The following is a 26,957-nucleotide window of genomic DNA, read 5'->3' as shown; positions in this document are numbered from 1 at the left end:
TGTTCACGAGCTATTGTCACATGACTTGTTAACGAGCTTTAATCACATGACCTGTTAACAAGCGATCATCACATGACCTGTTAACGAGCTTTAATCACATGCCCTGTTAACGAGCTTTAATCACATGACCTGTTAACAAGCTTTAATAACATGACTTGTTAACAAGCTTTAATCACATGCCCTGTTAACGAGCTTTAATCACATGACCTGTTGACGAGCTTTAATCACATGACCTGTTAACGAGCTATTGTCACATGACCTGTTAACAAGCGATCGTCACATGCCCTGTTAATGATCTTTAATCACATGACCTGTTAACCAGCTGTAGTCACATGCCCTGTTAATGATCTTTAATCACATGACCTGTTAACGAGCTATTGTCACATGACCTGTTAACGAGCTATTGTCACATGACCTGTTAACAAGCGATCATCACATGCCCTGTTAATGATCTTTAATCACATGACCTGTTCACGAGCTATTGTCACATGACCTGTGAACAAGCGGTCATCACATGCCCTGTTAATGATCTTTAATCACATGACCTGTTAACGAGCTTTAGTCACATGACCTGTTAACAAGCGATCATCACATGCCCTGTTAATGATCTTTAATCACATGACCTGTTAACGAGCTGTTGTCACATGACTTGTTCACGAGCTTTAATCACATGACCTGCTAACGAGCCTTAATCACATGACCTGCTGACGAGCTTTATCACATTACCTGCTAACGAGCTTCATCACATGACCTGTTAACGAGCTATTATCACATGACCTGCTAACGAGCTGTTATCACATGACCTGCTAACGAGCTGTTATCACATGACCTGTTAACGAGCTGTTATCACATGATCTGTTAACGAGCTGTTATCACATGACCTGTTAATGAGCTGTTATAACATGACCTGTTAACAAGCTGTTATCACATGACCTAACGAGCTGTTATCACATGACCTGTTAACGAGCTGTTATCACATGACCTGTTAACGAGCTGTTATCACATGACCTGCTAACGAGCTATTATCACATGACCTGATTTATTTTTATTAATGACGCTGACGGGTTCATTTATTGACTGACTGATTGATTGATTGATTGGAATTTCATCTCTATCAGGACCTGTTTGGTAGGCGGGACTTCCTGCCTCAGAGTCACATGATCGAGTGGTTTGCGGAACATGTGTGTGCGAAGCAGCTGCTCAGTGAGTTGTGTGGAAACCTTTTCTTCGTCCTTTGTGGATTCGATGAGAAAAACCTCAACAAGGTTCGTTATTGATTACATGTTTTCAGATCATTGATTATTGATTATTTATATGAAGGATCTTTGAGTTATCTTCAGCCTCACTGAGTCCTTTGTTTCCAGACTCGGATCCCAGTCTACACTGAACACTGTCCTGCTGGGACCTCAGTCCAGAACATGGTCCACTGGGCCCAGGTAACACACACACACACAATTCTGCCTATGTGTGCTTATGGGGACCATCGTTGACATGCGTTGTCTGGACCCTAAACTTGTTTCCAGGCGGTTGATAGAGGGAAGCTGAGTGCTTTTGACTTTGGAGCTGCAGGAAACATGAAGCACTACAACCAGGTGAGACTTTACCTGGATCACAGTACTCAGGTGTTTGTTTACTTTACTTTATGTCTCATGTCTCCGTCTGTCCCACCTCAGTCCACTCCCCCTGAGTACCGGGTCCAGGACATGAAGGTTCCCACCGCTCTGTTCTCAGGGGGACACGATACGCTGGCAGACCCCAAAGACGTGGCGGTCCTCCTCACTCAGGTGAGTCCTCAACGAGGTTAACGAGGTTCTTTACCGTCACAATGAAGAAAGTCAAGTCATAATTCATTAACCTGTCTGTCTCTCTCTGTCTCTCTGTCTCTCTCTCTCTCTGTCTCTCTCTCTCTCAGGTGTTTAACCTGGTCTTCCATCAGAACATTGAACATTGGGATCATCTGGACTTTATTTGGGGTCTTGATGCTCCTGAACAGATGTTTCCCTCCATCCTGAAGCTGCTGCAGGAATATAAGTAGAGAGTGTGTGTGTGTGTGTGTGTGTGTGTGTGCGTGTGTGTGTGTGTGTGTGTGTGTTAAACTTGAATGGTCAGTGTGGATTCAAACTCCTCGTACACACCAATGACATCACTGTAATCTGTAAACACTGTAAACACTTCCTGTTTGTTGATTGTTTTATTTTTAATGTGACCAGAACTTTCAACTTCAAACAAACCAGTCTAGATTGGTTTTCAACTTTACTCTTATTTTGAAAATCCTCCTCACATAAACATGTGAAGAAGCTCAGTGAATGTGCTGAGAGCTGAACTTTGTATTCGTTGTTTTTAGCTTCATTAGCATTGTGGCTATAAAATGCGAATGTTAGCATGGTATCGTGCTGACGTTAGGATCACCAAATGTTGATCGCATTTTAAAATAAATAGATTTGTTTGGTGTTCATCAAGTAAAATACCTGTCAATCAATGTGTGAGGGGCAGCAGCATCCAATCATGAGGCTTGAATTGTGGTGGGTGGAGCTAAACCTTTATTTAGAGGTTAAAATACTTTGCTTTTATTTCTGCTGAATATGAACCAGATCGTAAACTCATAAACACAATCACAGATTTTATTGATAAAGTTTATTTTGAAATAAAAAGCTGAATTTGTAATGTATCAGATGATTCTTATCTACAAACAGATTGTTCCCACTCATCTTTATTCATCTTTTATGTGTTTCATCTTAAAGACAGTCTTTGTGCTAAGCTAGGCTAAGATAGGCTATTTTTGTCATTTAGGAGCCTTCAAAATAAAAGCATTTGTTCGCCATCATGAATGCTGTTTCTCTTCTTAAATTATTTATTTATATTCTGAAATCTTTCTGCACATTTTCCCTGTCTGTCTGTCCGTCCTCCTGTCTGTCTGTCTATCCGTCCTCCTGTCTGTCCGTCCTCCTGTCTGTCCGTCTCTCACTGTGTCGTCTTCAGCATGTGGACGATCTTCTTGAACTTTAGTCTGGTGGCGATGTCCAGCGGTGTTTCTCCGTCCTGAAGAAGAAGAAGAAGGTCAGACATGACGCCATATCGAGCAGCTGATTTGAGTCGTGGTGCGTTTGTGGACGTACGTTATTTTGGACGCTTGTGTCAGCGTTTCTTGTCAGCAGCAGAGGAACCAGACGGTGACTTTTCATCTGACAGACGTAGTGAAGAGCTGTGTTTCCCTTCTGAACACAACATATATAAATCATATTAAATCTATAGAATAATATATGAATGTATAACATGTACAACATAAAAAACATAAACAGATATAAAAATATATTGATATGATTAAACTCAGTAAACACGTATGTTGGCACCAGGCTATGTCTGTTAGCATGATGCTAAGTCTGTTAGCTCCAGGCTAACAGTTTGAACAGATGTTCTTACTCACATAGTCGACAGCATCGACGTTGATGTTGCTGCTCAGCACCGCCTTCATCAGAGACGCACTCTGCCTCTGTTTCTGTCGCTAACACACACACACAAACGCATTCATTCATTAACGCCGACAATTATTTTATCGCGCGTTAACGCGTTTTTAAAATGTATTATTAATATTATTTTTATTTATTTTTATTGAAAGACAAGAGACAATACATAGACATAACAACAAGAGGATGACAAGAACAGGGATAAAAGCCAGCAAACATCCTATAGTCAGTGTGTGTGTGTGTGTGTGAACAACAACGAAAAAACAGGTAAGTATTTTTCATGAATTATTATTGTAACAGACTGTCTCATGTTTATCGTTTTGTATTGGAGATGATACTTCAGCGTTGCCGTAGAGAAAAGGCGACTTCTGCTTCTGGTCGAGAGGGGGGGGGGCAGAAATAAAGAGAGAAGCTGCAGCAGCTGCTGCGCTCCCTGGAGACGACTGGACATCGCTGCGGTAAAGCTGAGTTCACACCAAACGCGGCGCGCATTATTTGCGCGAGTAGATTACGTACAAAGTCTGCACAGACGCCATCAGACTGGCGCGGCGCGAATTTGCAGCACGATGGACGCAAATTTGTGGCGCGTTGAATTCGCGCCGCGTTTGGTGTGAACACGGCATAAAGTCACAGACACTCACATGTTAGTGCACCTGTACGCTGACATTCACCGTAAACACATTTAAACGCCACAGATCGGGAGCGGACTTTGAAAGTTAGCGGAAACATTAACGTGAGACAACATCCGGTTTCTTCAGACCAACATCCGGTTTTCAGAATAAGATGCCAACAAAGTATGAATTATATTCACATTCAGTATGAAACATGCTGCCTGCATCTCGTGAACCAAATGTTATTGCCCTTTTGTTCATACACTACTTTATAATTCATCATTGAACTTTGCCATAACAATGCGATTAATCGCGATTAAATATTTTAATCGTTGCCCAGCACTAAAACATACATATATATATGTATCTTTATGTATTTATATATATATATGTACCAGGAGGAAGTACCCCAGCAGCATGATGGGCATGAGGAGTGTGATCATGAGGTAGTCCATCAGAGAGAAGCTCCTCTTGGACACATAGTGAAGACACGTCCTCTGTTTCTGAGACAAGAGACACGTTAGTTCAGACATGCCCACACCATGACCCCATCGATGACCTCATCGTGGGCTCACCTCATTGGTCAGCTGGACGTCGGCCCCGTTGTCCAGCAGGTACTGGACCGCCCTCAGGTTACCGTGGCGACAGGCCGCAATGAGGGGCGTGTCCCCGTTGTGACGGTCATGAACGTTCAGGTGGGAGGAGTCATGGAGGAGGAGCTTATAGAGGAGGTGCACATCTCCATCATACGCTGACTGACAGGCAGGCTGAGAGGAGGGGGAGGAGGAGGGAGGAAGAGGAGGGGGGAGGAGGAAGAAGAAGAGAAGGAAGAGGAGGAGGAGAAGGAAGAGGGAGAGGAGGAGGAGAAGGAAGAGGAGGAAAAGAAGGAAGAGGAGCAGGAACAGGAGGAGGAGGAAGAGGAGAACGAAGAGGGAGAGGAGGAGGAGGAACAGGAAGAGGAGGAGGGGAGAGGAGGAGGAGGAAGAGGAGAAGGAAGAGGAGGAGAAGGAAGAGGAGAAGGGAGAGGGAGAGGAGGAGGAGAAGGAAGAGGAGGGGAGGAGAAGGATGTTTTATTATCGTTCCTCATTCTCTCTCAGTTCTACAAACATGTGAATCTAACTACCCCCCCCCTCACACACACACACATATATACAGTATGTGTACATATATATATGTATTTAACATCTACTGAGTAATACTCCCCATAAACAAAGTGTTTCTCTGTTTTACATTCTTCACATATTTTAAATGTTTGATTGTTTCCAGATGTTGATCACATGACCTCATCACATCACGTGATGACTCAGCAGATTCACTATTATAATTATTACATAGATATTATTCTACAGAAAGAGTACTTTTACTTTTGGTACTTTAAGTACATTTTGATGCTGATACTTTTACTTATTTCTTTACATAAAGTTACTTTCAATCGATCCAACAGCTGACTGTCACTGTTTATTATTATGGGATTGTAGGTGTGTGGAAACAAACAAGGAGTCGAGTATTCCCTTTGGCTGCACCATGCGGCCGTTTATTTCCATCCATACAAACATTCAACACATTCACTTCCTGTCACCCTTTAACCCCCTCTGTCACCAGGGTTACGCCCCTTTCCTTAAAGGGGCCCCGTGAATTCGGTCGTCCCCTACATGCCTCCCCCCAGAATTCACCAACTCCCGAGATTAGTCCCAACCATTCATGTTTGGGGGCCCGGATCAACCGACCAGCCCGACTCCGTGTCTCTGGGGCCGGAGGCAGAACCACCATTGAAGGCCCCCTCCGGGTCCTGTCGTGCTGAGGTGGGAGGGCCCGAGGCCGCCCCCGCCGTGGGGGTTCAGCCAACCGTACAGGTTGGTCCAGGTCCAGATGTGCTGGTTTAAGGCGGTCAACCGACACGTACTCCAGCTTGCCGCCCATGTCGACCTTGCAGGTTTTGTCTCCGGTCTCCAGCACCCGAAACGGCCCGACGTAGGGGGGTTGAAAGGGTCCACGGTGGCCGTCCTGGCGAACAAACACATACTCCGCTGACCTGAGGCTGGACGGGACATATGACTGCGGAAGGCCGTGCTGCGACGTGGACACTGGTTTAAACAGCCTGGCTTTTCCCAGGAGCGTTTCCCGCTGCTGGGTTGCAGACCAAGGGTCTGTGACTTTGGGGATAAACTCCCCCGGGACCCGCAGTGGCTCTCCATAAACCAGCTCAGCCGATGAAGCTTGCAGATCATCTTTGGGGGCTGTCCTGAGCCCCATCATGACCCACGGGAGCCTGTCCACCCAACTGCTGTCTTTGAGGCTGGCACGGAGAGCAGCTTTCATCGACCAGTGGAACCGCTCGCATAATCCATTAGCCTGCGGGTGGTAGGCGGTAGTGCGATGGAGCTTCACCCCTAGGCTTCCTGCAACTGCATTCCACAGCTCTGATGTAAACTGTGGGCCTCGGTCCGAGGAAACGTCAGCTGGGGCTCCGAACCTGGCGACCCAAGCCTGAATAAATGCCCGAGCCACCTCATCCGCCGTTGTTGATGACAACGGGACAGCTTCTGGCCAACGAGTGGTTCGGTCTACCATCGTGAGGAGATGTGTGAACCCACGGGATGGGGGCAAAGGTCCTACCAAGTCCACATTCACGTGATCGAACCTCCTTTCTGGCACCGAAAACTGTGCTAACGGGGCCTTTATGTGACGGTGCACCTTGGAGAGCTGGCACACCACACAAGTCCCGGCCCACTTCCGTATATCCTTTTTCAGCCCGTGCCAGACAAATTTTGCTGAGATCAACTTCTGAGACGCCCTCTTGCCCGGGTGAGACAGTCCATGAATAGCATTGAAAACCTGCTGTCTCCATTCGTCGGGAACAACCGGCCGCGGCTGGCCTGTGGAGACGTCACACAGGAGCGTAACGCCAGTTTCGCCAAACGGGACCTCCTCCAACCGCAGTCCCGTGACTGCCGTCCTCAACTCCTGGACGCCCGGGTCTGTAACTTGATCCTCTGCCATCTTGTTATAGTCCAAGCCTAACTGGACAGCCCCGGTGACAGCCCTGGAGAGACAGTCTGCGACCAGGTTTTCCTTGCCCGCTACATGCTGCAGATCCGTGGTAAACTCTGATATGAAGGAGAGCTGGCGCTGCTGGCGTGCAGACCATGGTTCGGTGCTCTTACTCATGGCAAACGTCAGTGGTTTGTGATCCACAAACGCAGTGAACGGCCGAGCCTCCAGCAGGAACCGGAAATGCCGAATGGCCAGAAAGAGGCCGAGGAGCTCCCGATCGAACGTGCTGTATTTCCGCTCATTAGGCCGCAACTGTCGACTGCGTCTCCCAAAACTCCGGCAGTTTCAGCGAAACTGCGTGCGTCGTCATTCTTTCTTCTGGAAACGTCCAGGAGTGTCAGGGTCACCAATGTAGGTGTGTGGAAACAAACAAGGAGTCGAGTATTCCCTTTGGCTGCACCATGTGGCCGATTATTTCCATCCATACAAACATTCAACACATTCACTTCCTGTCACCCTTTAACCCCCTCTGTCACCAGGGTTACGCCCCTTTCCTTAAAGGGGCCCCGTGAGTTCGGTCGTCCCCTACAGGATGTTGTTTTATGATATTAGTATTCGTGTCAACCAACGTCATTACTACCTTTAACAGTATTTTACACTTTGGTATGACTACTTTTACTGCAGTAAAGGTGTGTGTGTGTGTGTGTGTGTGTGTGGTTTAAGAGCAGGTAAACTTCTCTCACCTGAGACTTGAACACAAACCGGAAGTGTAAAAGTGTAAAAACACGCGATTAAAAGCAGCGAACAGAAGACTAAAGACATAAAACAGAGAGAAGTGTTACCTCAGAGTACACGAGCCCCATGACGACAACACACCTGGACGTCAAACACCCGACACCTTCAGCAGCTCCACTTCCGGGGTAACTTTCCAAAATAAAGCTCACTAAAGCTGAGAGGAGGAGTTAAATCTGTCTCAGTCATCTCCTGTTTGATTACGGAACATTGATTTAACGACATATTGATTCTATATTTTTATATTTGTTGGTTATTCTGTTTAGTTTCATCAGGAAACTTAAATCAGAGAATCGGTTGATATTTACTGAAATAATTGATCTCCAAAGAGGAGAGAAAATGTTTCAACATATTTCATCTCTACCGGTTTTAGGAAACATTAAAAATAAAATATTATTCATTTAAAAAAAACATGGCCATGGTTCTATATTTTATCTTGTAGTCTGTACTTCCGGTCACTATGTGTAGCTTGACTGATGATCAACAGTCTGGAAACAACTGCACAAGTTTAAGAAATTAAACTCGTTCTACTGTTTATTCTGAAGACTTTTATTTTGTTATTTGATCTCTGAACTTCCGCCTGTCATCTGACTTCAAACAAGAAGAAACACGCTGCAGGGAACCGTGAGTGCGTCACAGTCAGCCTCAGGCCTGAAGCAAAACAAAACAAACAGGATCAGACAGGAATATGAACTTTCAGATTAAAAGTGTTTCTACTCAGTTTAGTTTTATGTTATATGTAAAACTGGAATCAAACTACAGTTTATGTAGTCAATATACAAGTACAAAAGTTAGTATTTGTGTTTTTATACATATCTTCAAGTGTGTATCCTTGAAGTTTGAAGTAAATGAGTATACATCAACATTTACATTTTATTAAAAATATATTTTGAAACGCCCAGATGTCCGGAAACACCACTTCCGGTATGTCCTCGATCACTTCCTCTTCCCAGAAGATGCGTCAGAGTGAGATGTCACTGCCTTTTTATTCTCCTCTTTGGCAGCAAGTGGTGGGCATGCGCAGAGTCAACACCCACTCGCCTGTGAAACCGGAAGCAGTGAGTGAGTCATCATCATGCGGAGACGATCTTTGAGCTCCAACATCTCTTTGAAGCAGCTGCCGGAGCTTTCAGCCGTTTCACCAGAGCTTCCCCCTCATTCAGGACCCTTTAGTGCTGAGACCGGGTCCGGGTCCCGGACTCCCGGTGCAGGTGTGACCGGGTCTCCCCCTCACGTGACAGCTCGTGGACATCAAACCGACAACAAACCGGTAAACTGATTGACTTTCCTTGAGCTTTCATTGAGCTTTCTGCCTTCTGCCTTCTTCTCTTCTTCTTCTCTCAGTCTTCTTCTCTTCTTCCTGTCTGAGCAGAGTGAGCTCGTGCTGATTTTAACTGATCAATATTTAATCAATCAATCAATTCCCAGAATGCATCACGTGACCAACCAGATGAATATTAAAATAGAATAATTAATAATAATCAATAATAATTAACAATAATTATAATCATCTGTCTGTTATGTCTTAATAATATGAATAATAATAATATAATATCTGTATAATATATTCATTAATCACACATAGAATAAATAACAACACACCAAGTTTATTAGATACAATTTAAATTATGAAATAAAATCCCTTCATTATAGAAGGCAAATATTTCAGAATGATATTTGTAGATATATATATATATATACATATACACACATATACATGTATGTATCAGTGGCGGGCGGTGCATTCAAACCTGGGCCTTCACTGCTGTCCTGCAGCTGAAACACAGATACGGTTATTATGTGTTTCATGTAAAAATGAAGCTCAACACCTGTAGATGCACTAACTGCAGAGTGCAGATACATGAACACGCACAGAGTGCACATCCTCTCTGCTCTGACTGCTGCGAGGCTGACCTGCGAGGCTGACCTGCGAGGCTGACCTGCGAGGCTGACCTGCGAGGCTGACCTGCGAGGCTGACCTCTGAGAGCTTTGGGGCTCTCGGCAGCACCGCTGCACGTTCACTACAGTGCAGAACGAGCTTCAACGTCAGAGTCACAGCACCACAAACGTCTCCATGAGGGTTTTGGAAAGTCGCCAGATTCAGCGAGAGAGTCGCCAAGTTGGCAACACTGGCACCTGCTAAATATGCCCCAGAGCAACATAGGACGTAACAATAGTTCCTATCACATATAAAACAAACAAAAATCCATCTTCATAAAAACAAGTTGTACAAATAATAACAGATAAACAAGCATATTAAAGCTACTGCAGATGTACAAACAAACTCATTTAACTTACCAGAGCTGCTGTTCACTATTTAAAGACAAACTCCATCCTCCTTTCTTTGTTAACAAAGAGTTTCATCTCACGGTTAAATCCAACTCACTAATCTGTTTCTCCTCCTTCAGACATTGAGTGTTAAAAAAACAAAGCAGGTCAAATAATAATAATCTACACCAAGCAACATACTAAACATGTCATAACTTCTTCATATCTTTCAATTTGAACTCTCACGACTCCAGACTAAGCTTTGCTGGCTTCCTTAAGTTCCGTTTCACGATAGTCACGTGCTCGCCCACTGACCAATCACAGCGCACGCTGCACCTGAACACTGAGCTGCACTAATGCTGACGTCATTATAGGCCAGCTAGCAGCTCTGACACGTCAAAGAATACGCCCAACATGTCAAACTAGACATCTGATTGGTTGAACACTGTGACAATCAACAACATCGTCCCCGTTCACTTAAAGTGCTCATGATGCACTTGTGAGTCTGCAGGCCTCTGGCTCTGTTCTACCTAGAGACACAGAGGTGAGATCTGATTGGATGAAAGCTCTACTTAAAACAAGCTGCACTGGAAGCAGAGCAACTGAGGAAGACAGGAGCTGTGCAATGAGAACATAAGACAATGGGGAAAATATGTTTATAAATTATAATACATGGAGTGTATTTATGAAAAGTTATTAAATTATAAAACAGATATAACTTGGTGATTCTGTTCAGGCCAGCAGAGAAGGCTTGCAGGCCCTGACGGCCCACAACTGGTATAAACATACATGAACACATGAACACGTGAATCACTATTGATTGTTATTATTAGTGTTCAATTCAACCATCAACTTTACGCCAACGTCGTCTTGTAAGGTTTGATGAGTCGACATTTAAACATTCGTGAGTGTTTTTGTATCTTTAACAAAACAACCAGCTGGAGGAAGTACTCCGACTACTGTAGTTAAAGTACTTTACTCAAATGTATTGTGTTAATTACACTAAAACACAAACATGCTCATAAACTCATAAAGATACATTCTGGAGTATCTCTAGCCCCCCCCCCCCCCCCCCCCCCCGAGGACGAGTCAACAGATACTGCAGAAGAAGAACCGAAAGAAACAAGAGAGACAAGTTTTACTGTCGGACCAGTTCAGTCACAACATTCTATTTATAGATCCAGATCCTCTGAGAGTCTCCTGTACACACCTGGACCTGGTCTTTGTCTTCATGTGGATCTTATTTCAAGTCTGTCTGTCTCTCTCTCTCTGTCTCTCTCTGTCTCTCTGTCTCTCTCATTCTCTCTCTCTCTCTGTCTCTCTCTCTCTCTCTCTCTGTCTCTCTCTGTCTCTCTGTCTCTCTCATTCTCTCTCTCTCTCTGTCTCTCTCTCTCTCTGTCTCTCTCTCTCTCTCTCTGTCTCTCTCTGTCGCTCTGTCTCTCTGTCTCTCTCTCTCTCTCTCCCTCTCTCTGTCTCCCTCTGTCTCTCTGTCTCTCTCTCTCTCTCATTCTCTCATTCTCTCTCTCTGTCGCTCTGTCTCTCTCTCTCTCTCTCCCTCTCTCTGTCTGTCTCTCGCTCCCTCTCTCTCCCTCTCTCTGTCTCCCTCTGTCTCTCTCTCTCTCTGTCTCTCTCTCTGTCTCTCTGTCTCTCTCTCTGTCTCTCTCTCTCTCTGTCTCTCTCTCTCTCTATCCCTCTCTCTGTCTCTCTCTCTCTCTGTCGCTCTCTCTCTCTGTCTCTCTCTGTCTCTGTCTCTCTCTCTGTCTCTCTCTGTCTCTCTCTCTCTCTCTCTCTCTCTCTGTCTCTGTCTCTGTCTCTCTCTCTCTCTCTCTCTCTCTCTCTCTGTCTCTCTCGCTGGCTCTCTCTCTCTCTCTCTCTGTCTCTGTCTCTGTCTCTCTCTCTCTCTCTCTCTCTCTCTGTCTCTGTCTCTGTCTCTGTCTCTCTCTCTCTGTCTCTCTCTCTCTCTCTCTCTCTGTCTCTGTCTCTCTCTCTGTCTCTCTCTCTGTCTCTCTCTCTCTCTGTCGCTCTCTCTCTCTGTCTGTCGCTCTCTCTCTCTGTCTCTCTCAGTGGACGGACGTGTGCGGAGCTGCAGGTGCGGAGTTTTGAGAGCGATAATTAACGTGTTTTTCGACATTTCTCTTCGTTGGGTAATGTTGGGTATGATGGTGTAGTGGGGTGTGCAGGGTTCACGGGTTTTTTTTGCGTACTTTTATCGGGTTTTTGGGTCTTTTTTGTTGAGCGGAGTGCAGCCGGGCAGCAGGTGCTGTCGGCGTGCTAACCGCTAGCATGCGCCTGACGGAGCTAACCAGAGACCACGGCGTGAAGATACCGCCGCCGCTGTTCGGGTGTTCGTTGGAGGAGATCAGTTTGGCAGTGGGTGAACTTGTCGGCCACAGCCACGTGAAGTCCGCAGCACGGATGAACAGCGCGGTGGTCATCTTTTTGGACAGTATTGAACTTTCGGATGTGGTGTTGACGCGCGGGATCTCCGTGGGTGAGCACTTCCTGCCCACGTATGCTCTCGCAACACCCGAGGTGAAAGTCACTGTGTCCAACGTGCCACCATTCATAACGGGCGCTGCCATCGCCAAAGAGCTGTCCAAGCATGGGAAGGTGGTGTCTCCGGTGATACGGATGCCCTGTGGATTTCAGTCTCCGCTGTTGCGACACGTGTCGTCTCACAGGAGGCATGCTTTCATGGTCCCCAGTGACAGGAGCAGGCCGGTCAACCTCAGCTTCAAGATCACTGTGGGCGATTTTGACTACGTCATCTTTGCAAAGACGAACGATTTTAAATGTTACAGCTGTGGGAGAGAAGGACATCTGAGCAGAGCTTGTCCTGGGGAACATGGCTCAAACACGGACCAGAACCAGGGAGGTACTGAGGCCAGAGGGGACAAGCAGGACGGACACGAGGGAGCAAGTGGAGCACAGGAGGCGAGGGTGGAGGTGACGGGTGGGGCTCAGGAGGGGGGAGTGGAGGTGACAGGTGGGACCCAGGAGGCGAGAGTGGAGGAGGCGGGTGGGGTACAGGAGGTGAGAGCGGAGGTGACAGGTGGGGTGCAAGAGGTGAGGGTGCAGGAGGCGGGTGGGGTACAGGAGGTGAGAGCGGAGGTGACGGGTGGGGTACAGGAGGTGAGAGTGGAGGTGACGGGTGGGGTACAGCAGGTGAGGGAGAGTACTGGAGGACAGGTGGAGGCAGGTGGGGAGGTGGCCATGGAAGCAGACGAGGAGCAGCTCAAGGCCCCTCAGCTGAAGAGGAAACAGCGAGGAGGCAGAGGAAGCTCACAGGCCAAGAAAGTGGCAACTACAGAGAGTGGAGGAGCAGCCGAGTGCGAGTCCAGGCCGGAAGAGGACCCTGAGTCCGGTTGGGAGGACTCTGAGTCCAGTCAGGAGGAGAACTCTGCTGTAAACAGTGAGCCCTCTACACACGGTGCTGGCAGCTCTCGGGGCTCTGGAGGCTACAGCGTGGAGGAGATCAAGGAGTTTCTGAGGCGGAGTAAGAACGTGAGAAAAGTCAGAGTGGAGGACTACCTCTCGGACAAGGAGCAGCTCTCCAGCTCTGCCAGGTCTCACATGAGGTGCAAGGACAGAGGAGGTCTCACGAAGCAGGAAGGATATAGACTCAAGAAGATAGTTCACAAAGTGAACAGAGAACTGGACAAAAGTGGGCGCTGAGTGAGAGTCAGCTCTCAGCCTGCAGACAATGAAAGACACGTTCATGTTTGATGGACCGTAGTTGTTGAACAGTTTTGAATGATAATGTATCGTGTTCAGGAAAAGGTTGAACTGATTGTAGCAGTTTAGCGATGTTTTGTTTGCTCCTATGACTTGAGGAAGGAAAAAAAACAACAAAAAAACGTAAAATAAAGGTTTGTTAAAAAATCAAATCTCTCTGTCTCTCTCTCTCTCTCTCTCTCTGTCTCTGTCTCTCTCTCTGTCTCTCTCTCTGTCTCTCTCGCTGGCTCTCTCTCTGTCTCTCTCTCTCTGTTTATCTGTTTATCTGTTTCTCTGTCTGTCTCTCTCTCTCTGTTTCTCTGTCTCTCTCAATGCAACGGTTGCTGTGGTGACATCCTCCAGACGTTGATGAATCAGATCTGTTTGCTGGCTCCTGAAGAGGAGTGAGATGTCTTCTTCTTCTCTTCTTCTTCTTCTTCTTCTTCTTCTTCGTCTTCTTCTTCTTCTTCTTCTTCTTCTTCTTCTTCTTCTTCTTCTTCTTCTTCTTCTTCTTCTCTTGTTTTAAAGTGGATGACTCACTGGATGCTTTAGCCGCATGCTCGCTGTTCCTCACAGGAAGTTCTTAAAGGAACATTTCTCCCAAATCTGTGTTTTCAAGGCTCAAACTGCTCGTTGATGTCTTGTTTGTTTGTCTCCCCATGCAGTGAAGCATCATGGGAGTTGGCAGATGGACGAGCCGGCCATGGGCCAATCGGAGCCTGTGACACACACACACACACACCATGGAACAAGGCTTCAGCTTAAATACGCTGGTGAGTGTGTGAGTGTGTGAGGGTTGTGTGTATATATATATATATATATATATATATATATATATATATGTATATATACACATATATATATATATATATATATATATACACATACATATATATATATATATATATATATATATATATATACACATATACATATATATATATATATATATATATATATACACATATACATATATATATATATATATATATGTATGTGTATATATATATATATATATATATATATATATATATATATATATATATATATATATATATACACATATACATATATATATATATATATATATATATATATATATATATATACACACATATATATCTATATATATATATATATATATATATATATACACATATATATATATATATATATATATATACACATATATATATACACATATATATATATATATATATATACACATATATATATATATATATATATATATATATATATATATATATATATATATATATATACACATATATATGTATATATACATGTGATGTAGTACTCTGTATGTCCTGGCTGTACTTGCTTCATGAATAGAGGACTCAGTGAACAGAGGAGCATATATTTATCTTCTTCTCATGTTAATGAGCAGCGTAACAAGTGCTGCATTCAGGCTCCCAGCAGGGATGGTAAATCTCAGCTTCCTGCCTCAGCTGTCAGATGTTGGTGTGATGTTTGATGAGTCAGGACAGAGTTAATGTACAGCCTCTAGGGGGCGCCAGCATAAAGAACCTTTTATAAGATGTCCAATATATCTTTCCTGTTGAGAACAGATATATTGTACTTATTCTCAACATGGCGTTTTTATACTTTCATTGTATTATTTCTATTCTGACGTCATTGTTATTTTCTCTTGTTGTTTATTGTTATTCACTTAACAATAAGACACAATTCCTCCTTGAAGATAATCGATGCATCTGATTGGCTCTCCGTGTGTTCCTGCAGAAGAAGCTGGCGGCGGAGCCGGACTACACCGATGTGTCGTTGTCGGCGGCGGAGCGCGTGCGAGCGCTCGGGAAGATGGGGAGCAGCGTGGAGCTCAACGAGGACGTTCCTCCCAGAAGATACCTCCGCTCTGGAGTGGAGATGGAGCGCATGGCGGAGGTTTACCTCCAGGAGGGGAGTCTGGAGAACGCCTACGTCCTCTACACCAAGTTCATCACGTGAGACCTGCAGCGCGCCACCAACATCTGACTTTTACTTGTTTATTTATTTTATTTGTATTAGTTTATTACTATTGTTTCATGTGTTTATTGTTTCATGTGTTTATTGTTTCATGTGTTTATTGTTTCATGTGTTTATTGTTTCATGTGTTTATTGTTTCATGTGTTTATTGGTTCATGTGTTTATTGTTGCATGTGTTTATTGTTTCATGTGTTTATTGTTTCATGTGTTTATTGTTTCATGTGTTTATTGTTTCATGTGTTTATTGTTTCATGTGTTTATTGTTTCATGTGTTTATTGTTTCATGTGTTTATTGTTTCATGTGTTTATTGTTTCATGTGTTTATTGTTTCATGTGTTTATTGTTTCATGTGTTTATTGTTTCATGTGTTTATTGTTTCATGTGTTTATTGTTTCATGTGTTTATTGTTTCATGTGTTTATTGTTTCATGTGTTTATTGTTTCATGTGTTTATTGTTTCATGTGTTTATTGTTTCATGTGTTTATTGTTTCATGTGTTTATTGTTTCATGTGTTTATTGTTTCATGTGTTTATTGTTTCATGTGTTTATTGTTTCATGTGTTTATTGTTTCATGTGTTTATTGTTTCATGTGTTTATTGGTTCATGTGTTTATTGGTTCATGTGTTTATTGGTTCATGTGTTTATTGGTTCATGTGTTTATTGTTTCATGTGTTTATTGTTTCATGTGTTTATTGTTTCATGTGTTTATTGTTTCATGTGTTTATTGTTTCATGTGTTTATTGTATCATGTGTTTATTGTTTCATGTGTTTATTGGTTCATGTGTTTATTGGTTCATGTGTTTATTGGTTCATGTGTTTATTGTTTCATGTGTTTATTGTTTCATGTGTTTATTGGTTCATGTGTTTATTGTTTCATGTGTTTATTGTTTCATGTGTTTATTGGTTCATGTGTTTATTGTTTCATGTGTTTATTGTTTCATGTGTTTATTGTTTCATGTGTTTATTGGTTCATGTGTTTATTGGTTCATGTGTTTATTGGTTCATGTGTTTATTGGTTCATGTGTTTATTGGTTCATGTGTTTATTGGTTCATGTGTTTATTGGTTCATGTGTTTATTGGTTCATGTGTTTATTGGTTCATGTGTTTATTGGTTCATGTGTTTATTGGTTCATGTGTTTATTGTTTCATGTGTTTATTGGTTCATGTGTTTATTGTTTCATGTGTTTATTGTTTCATGTGTTTATTGAGGACATGTGTTTATTGAGGACATGTGTTTATTGAGGACATGTGTTTATTGGTTCATGTGTTTATTGGTTCATGTGTTTATTGGTTCATGTGTTTATTGTTTCATGTGTTTATTGTTTCATGTGTTTATTGTTTCATGTGTTTATTGTTTCATGTGTTTATTGGTTCATGTGTTTATTGTTTCATGTGTTTATTGTTTCATGTGTTTATTGTTTCATGTGTTTATTGTTTCATGTGTTTATTGTTTCATGTGTTTATTGTTTCATGTATTTATTGAGGACATGTGTTTATTGAGGACATGTGTTTATTGGTTCATGTGTTTATTGTTTCATGTATTTATTGAGGACATGTGTTTATTGAGGACATGTGTTTATTGGTTCATGTGTTTATTGGTTCATGTGTTTATTGTTTCATGTGTTTATTGTTTCATGTGTTTATTGTTTCATGTGTTTATTGTTTCATGTGTTTATTGTTTCATGTGTTTATTGAGGACATGTGTTTATTGGTTCATGTCTTTATTGGTTCATGTGTTTATTGGTTCATGTGTTTATTGGTTCATGTGTTTATTGGTTCATGTGTTTATTGTTTCATGTGTTTATTGTTTCATGTATTTATTGTTTCATGTGTTTATTGGTTCATGTGTTTATTGGTTCATGTGTTTATTGTTTCATGTGTTTATTGTTTCATGTGTTTATTGTTTCATGTGTTTATTGTTTCATGTGTTTATTGTTTCATGTGTTTATTGTTTCATGTGTTTATTGTTTCATGTGTTTATTGTTTCATGTGTTTATTGTTTCATGTGTTTATTGGTTCATGTGTTTATTGTTTCATGTGTTTATTGTTTCATGTGTTTATTGTTTCATGTGTTTATTGTTTCATGTGTTTATTGTTTCATGTGTTTATTGTTTCATGTGTTTATTGGTTCATGTGTTTATTGGTTCATGTGTTTATTGGTTCATGTGTTTATTGGTTCATGTGTTTATTGTTTCATGTGTTTATTGGTTCATGTGTTTATTGTTTCATGTGTTTATTGTTTCATGTGTTTATTGTTTCATGTGTTTATTGTTTCATGTGTTTATTGGTTCATGTGTTTATTGGTTCATGTGTTTATTGTTTCATGTGTTTATTGTTTCATGTGTTTATTGGTTCATGTGTTTATTGGTTCATGTGTTTATTGGTTCATGTGTTTATTGGTTCATGTGTTTATTGGTTCATGTGTTTATTGTTTCATGTGTTTATTGGTTCATGTGTTTATTGGTTCATGTGTTTATTGTTTCATGTGTTTATTGTTTCATGTGTTTATTGTTTCATGTGTTTATTGTTTCATGTGTTTATTGAGGACATGTGTTCAGTCTGTTCGTAGAGAAGCTGCCCGCTCACAGAGACTATCACAACTGCAGCCTTCCAGAGAAGCAGCTCATCATGAAGGTCAACATTCATATCGATTATTCGTAATAAGAGATGTGTTAGTGTTGGCTAGATACACAAAGTACAGATTACAGCTAGTCCCAGACCTCTACCGCTAGTCCCAGACCTCTACATCTAGTCCCAGACCTCTACCGCTAGTCCCAGACCTCTACATCTAGTCCCAGACCTCTACATCTAGTCCCAGACCTCCACATATAGTCCCCAGACCTCTATAGCTAGTCCCAGACCTCTACCGCTAGTCCCAGACCTCTACATCTAGTCCCAGACCTCTACATCTAGTCCCAGACCTCCACATATAGTCCCCAGACCTCTACATCTAGTCCCAGACCTCTACCGCTAGTCCCAGACCTCTACAACTAGTTCCCAGACCTCTACAACTAGTCCCAGACCTCTACATCTAGTCCCAGACCTCTACATCTAGTCCCAGACCTCCACATATAGTCCCCAGACCTCTATAGCTAGTCCCAGACCTCTACAACTAGTCCCCAGACCTCTACATCTAGTCCCAGACCTCTGCCGCTAGTCCCAGAGCTCTGCCGCTAGTCCCAGACCTCTACATCTAGTCCCAGACCTCTACATCTAGTCCCAGACCTCTGCCGCTAGTCCCAGACCTCTACATCTAGTCCCAGACCTCTGCTGCTAGTCCCCAGACCTCTACATCTAGTCCCAGACCTCTACAACTAGTCCCCAGACCTCTACATCTAGTCCCAGACCTCTACATCTAGTCCCAGACCTCTACAACTAGTCCCCAGACCTCTAGAACTAGTCCCAGACCTCTACATCTAGTCCCCAGATCTCTACATCTAGTCCCAGACCTCTACAACTAGTCCCCAGACCTCTAGATCTAGTCCCTCTACATCTAGTCCCAGACCTCTACAACTAGTCCCCAGACCTCTACAACTAGTCCCAGACCTCTACATCTAGTCCCCAGACCTCTACATCTAGTCCCAGACCTCTACAACTAGTCCCCAGACCTCTACATCTAGTCCCAGACCTCTACATCTAGTCCCAGACCTCTACATCTAGTCCCAGACCTCTGCCGCTAGTCCCAGACCTCTACATCTAGTCCCAGACCTCTGCTGCTAGTCCCCAGACCTCTACATCTAGTCCCAGACCTCTACAACTAGTCCCCAGACCTCTACAACTAGTCCCAGACCTCTACATCTAGTCCCAGACCTCTACATCTAGTCCCAGACCTCTACATCTAGTCCCCAGACCTTTTGGTTTTCAGTGTGTGTGGTTGTGTGCAGGTACAGTTACTTCCTGTCTAGTAGCATTACCAATGCTAACATTAGCATCATTAGTAGTGTTTATGTTCTGTCTTTGTCTCTATAGAAACTTCAGGATGTTGCGTTTCCTCGTAAAGACGAGTTGAAGAAACGTCTTCAGGAGAAATACAGCAGGGAACACACCGAGTACCTCAGAGCCCAGGTGTGTGTCTCGACCAATCAGATGGCATCGTGTGTTTGATCAGATTAAATCAGATTAAATGATGAATAAAAGGGACTTCCTGTCTCAGAGCCAGGCGGCGGTGGATGTGTGTGGTCATCAGCTGCAGCGTCTCTCCCTATTGGGCGAGGACAGGAGGCGTGGCCTCTTATTGGAGGAGGAACGCCAGCGTGTCACTGCTCTGCGACGCATGCAGATCGAATCGGAGCAGTTTCGCTACTTCGAGGACCAGTTGAGGCATCAGGAGCTGGCCAATCGGAGAGGAGAGGAGGAGGAGCCTAAGGTGACAGATCACACAACACTGTAATACTGACACCGTGTATCAGTAGTAATATTGCTGTGTTGTACTAACACCGTGTATCAGTAGTACAAGTAGTATGTCTGCAGTGACGTGTTCGTCCTCTAGGTGGAGACCAAAGTGCCTGAGGTGACGGACGGCTCCTGTCTGTCTCGGCAGCCAATCAGAGCCTGCGTACGATCCCACGGGGCGGATCTTAACAGGAACAGACCCCCAGTGCCCATCAGCCAACCAGCTGCCACGCTGACCGGAGTACACAGTGAGTACACACACAGAACACTTCTGTTCATACAGTGAACAGGAAGTGACCATATATGGACTGAGGAGGAGTGACGTAGAGACGCCGTATACGTCTCTGGTAGAGACCTGTCAATCACTGTGTAGCCCCGCCCTAAAGCATCCCCTGCTTTATGGTCTGTGTGACTCTAAATGGACCATAATGTACTAAATGAACATCATGCTGTATTGAAGAAGACTTGAAACTAGAGATTGAGACATAAACTCATGTTTACAATGTTTACTGAGGTAATAAATCAAGAGAGAAGTAGAGTCATTTTCTATAGACTTCTATACAACCAGAGGAGTCGCCCCCTGGTGGACACTAGAGAGAATGCAGCTTTAACTCATGAAGAACCAGAAGTTGTCTCCTGGTGCGTATATGAATGTTTGTGTGTGTTTGTTTCGTGTGTGCAGCTCAGAAGGTGGAAGGTTTGAGGCGGGTGGTGATTCCCAGAGATCTGACGTATCGGTTCCTCCTGCTGGCCGACTCCAACACAGCCAGAGGGATAGAAACCTGCGGAGTCCTCTGTGGACGACTGGTGAGGTTTACTTTCTACAGGTGATCGATCTCACCTGAGCTGCTCACCAACATCCTGACCGTCTCTCCCTCAGACGCACAACGAGTTCATGCTGACTCACGCCGTGATCCCCAAACAGTCGGCTGGTCCGGATTTCTGCGACATGGAGAACGTGGAGGAACTCTTCAGTTTCCAAGACCAACAGAGCCTGCTGACCCTCGGCTGGATACATGTACGTCTCCACGCTGAACACATGCTGAACACATGCTAAACACACGTTAAAGACACGCTGAAGACACGCTAAACACATCAAACACATTCAACGTTAAATACACACAGAAACACACTAACTTGAGCTCTACAGGTCAACCCTGACTTTCAGAAACAGCAGCTGACAAAACAGTCTCCACTCAATGACCACGTGTTCTGGAGCTTTCAACGATATCACACAGTCTTCTTCAGCAGATGGACTTGTGAAGTCCTGAACCTGCTCAGAACAACGTGAACAAACTGACCACCTGATATGATAGAAAGCTCCACAACTTTTAAATAACTTTTAAGATTCCATAGATTTATATGGCTGTAATATCATTTTAAGCATTAAATGTCAGTTTACGCAAATAAGGCTTATTATTCCACCACAGAATGAACCAGTGATTTAAATCAGAGACATTTAAACAGTTAAACCTGTAGGGTTCCACAGTTTGTGTCCTCAGTGGTATAAATCAGAGACACATCACATATCTGAATAAACAGCTGCTCCTCTTATGTGTGGGCGGTCAGCTGTCGGTCCCCAAAGCGCGGTATTAACCAGTAATCACACACGGGAGAAAAATGACCTCCGTTCGTTCGTTGTCAACCGCTTAATTTGCATAATCAAAAATCACCATGACAACAGTGCCTGTGGTCGAGCAACAGATGAGAGAGAGGGACAGAGATAGGAACACACAGACAGAGGTCTCACTCTGCAGCTCTGTGCTGTGATGGTGGTTTGTGAGGACAGTCAGGTCCGTGTCCCCACGACGTCGGAGGACAGTCTGGTCCGTGTCCCCACGACGTCGGAGGACAGTCAGGTCCGTGTCCCCACGACGTCGGAGGACAGTCTGGTCCGTGTCCCCACGACGTCGGAGGACAGTCTGGTCCGTGTCCCCACGACGTCGGAGGACAGTCTGGTCCGTGTCCCCACGACGTGGGAGGACAGTCAGGTCCGTGTCCCCACGACGTGGGAGGACAGTCTGGTCCGTGTCCCCACGACGTCGGAGGACAGTCAGGTCCGTGTCCCCACGACGTGGTCCGTGTCCCCACGACGTGGTCCGTGTCCCCACGACGTGGGAGTCGCCGTCCTCACTGTGTCGGCTGTTTGTTGTTTTAACTGTGTGTAGTTCAGTGACTTTGACGTTTGCCCCGACAGACTCATCCCACTCAGACGGCCTTTCTCTCCAGCGTCGACCTTCACACTCACTGTTCTTATCAGCTGATGCTGCCGGAGGCCGTCGCCATCGTGTGTGCTCCTAAACACAATGAGTAGGTCCACACACACACACACACACACATTTAACTGATTAAGGTGTATTAGAAGGACTTCCTCACCCCTCCGCCTTCTGTCTCAGTGCCGGTGTGTTCAGGTTAACGGGTCCCGGGATGTCAGAGGTTTCTGTCTGCAGACTGAAAGGTTTCCATCCTCACTCCAAGGAGCCTCCTCTGTTCAGTGTGAGGACCCTCGTCTGTGATTGGACCAGAGACCCTGGCCAATCACAGCCCTCCGTCTGTGACCACTGTTCCTCTAAACGTGCCACACTCAGTTTAGTCCCTGAACGCCCCACGCTTAATTTAAATGTTGTACTGTTCCTTCAAAGATGTAGCAGGATGTGACACTCTCTCTCTCCTTCTCAGGTGTGTAAACATGTGGTTCTGAGGGACTCAAAGATCAAACTGCTGGACCTCAGGTGACAGACGAGAGGAAACTGTGAACACTGTGTGTGTGTGTGTGTGTGTGTGTATGTGTGCGTGTGTGTGTCATGGTTTTAACTTTTTGAAGGAAGTGTTTTTTCAAAGTCAAAGTGTTCATTTTATTTAATTTGTTCTATAAAAGATTAGCTTTTAAAACCAGCTGCTGTAAAAGATAATCTATTTTTGCTGTTTTAATGAAGAAAAACCAACACGACGCTCACAACACAGGACAGTCTGGTATTTTTTTATTTATTGGTTTATTTGATAAGGGACAGTGTACATTAATAAAAACAATGCTGTAAATGCGCCTGAGTGAGTGAATGAAGTGTTTTAAAACATTCATTGTTCAGTTTCTGGAAGTTTTTTTGTGAAATGTTTTCTATAAAATATTTGCTCTGCTGTAACGAGACGAGTTAGAATAGTTTTGAGGACACAGACCTGTCAATCAAACACTGACTTGGACACGCCCCTCCATCTGCTGTCAATCAAAGACAGATGGGGACACGCCCCTCCAGCTGCTGTCAATCAAACACTGACTTGGACACGCTCCTCCAACTGCTGTCAATCAAACACTGACTTGGACACGCCCCTCCAGACGATGAACTAAATGTAATTTTTGGACTGTAAATAACTCGGTTTTATGAAGACTGTTCAGGACCATCGCCCCCTAGAGGCATGAAAAGTATCTTCACTTTAATACTGTGTGTGTTTGTTTGTGTGTTTGCTGTTTTTAAACTGACTGTTTTTTGGCAATAAAACACTTCCTGTTACTCTGAGAGAGTTTTCAGTCTAAATGCAATTATATAAATATTTTAAGTTTTTGTATTTTTATATTTGTCTCTTATGACTCTGACTTCCTGTTTGATGAAAGCAGTTGAAGTGACGGATGAAGTTTAGTGATGAAAGCAGTTGAAGTCACCCAACATGTTGACTTTCCCACCCATAACAAAGGACACACACTTGACCTGGTCTGCACATCCGGCATTACCATCAGCAACCAGCATCGACCTCACCATCTCTGACCACCTGGCTATCACCTTGGACATAGACATCCCCACCCCCCATGTTCAGCAGAATCGCACCATAACATTCCGGAACATCAAGTCTATCAACATCTCCTCGCTCTCCTCCACCTTGGCTGCCACTGCCTCGGCCCCGATTTCGACTGCCTCCCCCACTGCCCTGGTCAAGTACTATGATGATGCACTCTCCTCCTGTCTTGACGTCATCGCCCCCAAAAAATCCAAACTCATCTCCTTCACCCACTCCGCCCCCTGGTACATGGACCAACTTCCCTCCTCAAAGTGCAGGGCCGTCAACTGGAACATCTTGCCAAAAAAACTGGAGTTACTGTTCACCTGGATGCCTTCAAACTCCACCAACAACAATATAAAGATGCCCTGAACACCGCTCGCTCCTCTCACTACTCCATCATCCAATCTGGCTCCAACAACCCCAAAATGCTTTTCTCCACCATCAACAAACTCCTCAAGCCCATGGACACCATCTCCACCTCCTTCACCACGAGCAAATGCAACTCATTTCTATCCTTCAACGACAAAATCATTGCAACACACAACCAGCTGGCAGCCCCCTCCACCCCCCCCCCCCCAAGCCCTCAACATGACTCTCCTCTACTTCCAAGCCACTCACTCTCATCCTTCAGTTCAATCACTGAAATGGACCTCTCCTCTGTACTCTCCAGCATGAAGACCTCCACCTGTGCCCTTGACCCCCTCCCCTCTTCCTTAGTCAAAGCCTGCCTCCCCACACTCTCCCCTCTCATCACCAACATCATCAACTCCTCACTGTCTTCAGGTCTCTTACCCCCCACACTCAAGATCGCTGCTGTCACCCCCATGCTGAAAAAACCTGGTCTTGACCCCGATATCCCCAACAACTACCGGCCCATCTCCAACCTCCCCTACCTGTCCAAAGTCCTTGAGAGAGCTGTTGCATCACAACTCAAGTCCCACCTCAATCTCCATAACCTCTACGAACCCTTCCAATCCGGCTTCCGTTCAAAACGCAGCACAGAAACCGCACTGCTGAAAATCACAAATGACATACTTCTCTCTGCTGACTCTGGATTCCTCACCATCCTCATCCTCCTTGACCTCAGCACCGCCTTCGACACCATCAACCACTCCATCCTCCTCTCACGTCTCCAGTACTCCCTTGGCATAACTGGCACTGCCCTCTCCTGGTTCACCTCACATCTCTCAGACCGACATCAATTCATTGCAATAAACGACTAAATCCTCCACCTCCCCAGTCACCCACGGTGTCCCCCAAGGTTCCGTGCTTGGTCCCCTCCTCTTCATTATTTACATCCTTCCCCTTGGACAAATCATCCGTCGTCATGGTCTCAACTTCCACTGCTACGCTGACGACACCACACTCTACTTCTCCACCAAGACCATCACCTCCGTCACCCACTCCACTCTCACCACCTGTCTCACTGATATAAAATCATGGATGCAACAGACCTTTCTCAAACTCAACTGCAATAAATCTGAAATACTCATCAGCCCTAACTCCCTCACCCGTTCAGCCCAGTCCTTCTCCCTCAACATTGATGGCTCCATCGTCACCCCCTCCACCCAGGTCCGCAACCTCGGTATCATCCTCGACCCCACCCTCTCTTTTCTACCCCACGCTAACCACATCACCAAAACGGCCTTCTTTCACCTCAGGAACATTGCACGCCTCCGACCCTCCCTGTCCTCTGCCACCACCGAAATTCTCATCCATGCCCTCATAACCTCCAGACTGGACTACTGCAACAGCATCCTCTACGGTTCTCCCAACAAAATCATCAATAAACTCCAATATGTTCAGAACTCCGCCGCTCGACTGCTCACTTCCACCCGCCGCTATGATCACATCACCCCGGTCCTTCACAACCTCCACTGGCTCCCGGTCAAACACAGAATAGACTTCAAAATACAACTCACCACCTACAAAGCCCGAAACAACCTGGCCCCTCCCTACCTGTCAGACCTCCTCCCCCTCCACGCCCCAACCCGTCGCCTCAGGTCCACCAGTGCAAACACTCTGAAGACCATCAGGACCAAGCGCCGGACCTGGGGTGACAGGGCCTTCTCAGCCGCTTCACCTCCCCTTTGGAACGCCCTCCCCATCCTCATCCGTGAGGCTCCCTCCCTACCATCATTCAAACAAGCCCTATCAACCCCCCTCTTCAACCTCGCCTTCACCTGCTAACTCCTGCACCCTACCCTCCCCTACATGACCCATTCAGTGCAGCTTCTCCAGTTATTCTTTTTTTTTTTTTTTTTTTTTTTTTTTTTGTTCTATTTGTCTCAGCCCTGTAAAGCATCTTTGGGTATCTTGAAAAGCGCTGGAGAAAATTGATTTATTATTGTTATAAGTGACGGATGAAGTTTAGTATTGAAAGCAGTTGAAGTGACTGATGCAGTTTAGTGATGAAAGCAGTTGAAGTGACGGATGAAGTTTAGTATTGAAAGCAGTTGAACTGACGGATGAAGTTTAATATTGAAAGCAGTTGAAGTGACGGATGAAGTTTAGTGATGAAAGCAGTTGAAGTGACAGATGAAGTTTAGTGATGAAAGCAGTTGAACTGACGGATGAAGTTTAGTGAACAAAGCAGTTGAAGTGACGGATGAAGTTTAATATTGAAAGCAGTTGAAGTGACTGATGAAGTTTCGTATTGAAAGCAGTTGAAGTGACGGATGAAGTTTAGTGATGAAAGCAGTTGAAGTGACAGATGAAGTTTAGTATTGAAAGCAGTTGAAATGACGGATGAAGTTTAATATTGAAAGCAGTTGAAGTGACGGATGAAGTTTAACATTGAAAGCAGTTGAAGTGACGGTTGAAGCGATGAAGCAGTCATCATTTAAGTCTTCATTGTAGTTGAAGTGTCAGAAGAACTGTTTTGATCTGAAGTGAAGAAAGTGAACGACATTGAAACAAACAGAAACACAGTTTGTCTTGTATGAGAGC

At 44.5% G+C, this 26,957-nt stretch overlaps 4 protein-coding genes across 5 annotated transcripts in view; 2 read left to right on the top strand and 2 right to left on the bottom strand.

Annotated features, from left to right (window-relative positions):
- lipf (lipase, gastric) overlaps window positions 1-2,050 on the top strand; it is an 8,846-nt gene extending 6,796 nt beyond the window's left edge. Inside the window, exons 7-11 of the mRNA XM_079293656.1 lie at window positions 1,119-1,265; window positions 1,365-1,436; window positions 1,524-1,592; window positions 1,674-1,784; window positions 1,913-2,050. Coding sequence (XP_079149782.1) covers window positions 1,119-1,265; window positions 1,365-1,436; window positions 1,524-1,592; window positions 1,674-1,784; window positions 1,913-2,035 — 522 coding nt within the window. The 3' untranslated portion in view covers window positions 2,036-2,050. The remainder of the gene's footprint in view (window positions 1-1,118; window positions 1,266-1,364; window positions 1,437-1,523; window positions 1,593-1,673; window positions 1,785-1,912) is intronic.
- Window positions 2,051-2,900: 850 nt separating this feature from the next.
- Window positions 2,901-7,972, bottom strand: ankrd22 (ankyrin repeat domain 22). The gene is made up of 6 exons (XM_079293657.1): window positions 7,912-7,972; window positions 4,651-4,842; window positions 4,471-4,578; window positions 3,425-3,502; window positions 3,117-3,215; window positions 2,901-3,039 (listed from the first exon to the last, which is right to left on the bottom strand). The coding sequence occupies exons 1-6, from the start codon at window positions 7,930-7,932 to the stop codon at window positions 2,962-2,964; spliced, it is 576 nt and encodes a 191-aa protein (XP_079149783.1). The 5' UTR covers window positions 7,933-7,972; the 3' UTR covers window positions 2,901-2,961.
- Window positions 7,973-9,004: 1,032 nt separating this feature from the next.
- On the top strand, window positions 9,005-23,749 carry stambpl1 (STAM binding protein-like 1). Of its 2 annotated transcripts, XM_079293571.1 has the most exons (12): window positions 9,005-9,131; window positions 14,510-14,617; window positions 15,606-15,823; window positions 18,404-18,479; window positions 19,815-19,910; window positions 19,999-20,211; window positions 20,335-20,485; window positions 20,920-21,044; window positions 21,118-21,255; window positions 22,435-22,547; window positions 22,634-22,733; window positions 22,917-23,749. In XM_079293571.1, the coding sequence occupies exons 2-12, from the start codon at window positions 14,588-14,590 to the stop codon at window positions 22,971-22,973; spliced, it is 1,317 nt and encodes a 438-aa protein (XP_079149697.1). In that variant the 5' UTR covers window positions 9,005-9,131; window positions 14,510-14,587; the 3' UTR covers window positions 22,974-23,749. The 2 variants fall into 2 exon arrangements, with proteins under 2 accessions (XP_079149697.1, XP_079149696.1); XM_079293570.1 differs by having other exon boundaries at window positions 22,634-23,749.
- Window positions 11,967-14,549, bottom strand: LOC306795392 (uncharacterized protein; the record flags this gene model as incomplete). The annotated part of the gene is made up of 3 exons (XM_079293896.1): window positions 11,967-12,137; window positions 14,293-14,426; window positions 14,543-14,549. Coding segments are annotated over 3 exons (312 nt in total), but the record flags the coding sequence as incomplete, so codon positions are not given.
- Window positions 23,750-26,957: the final 3,208 nt, after the last annotated feature.

This window comes from Melanostigma gelatinosum (genome assembly GCF_949748355.1).
Source record: "Melanostigma gelatinosum genome assembly, chromosome: 21".
Classification (NCBI taxonomy): domain Eukaryota; kingdom Metazoa; phylum Chordata; class Actinopteri; order Perciformes; family Zoarcidae; genus Melanostigma; species Melanostigma gelatinosum.
The sequence above is the reverse complement of the archived record's forward strand: the minus strand, read 5'-3'. Positions and strand labels throughout refer to the sequence as shown.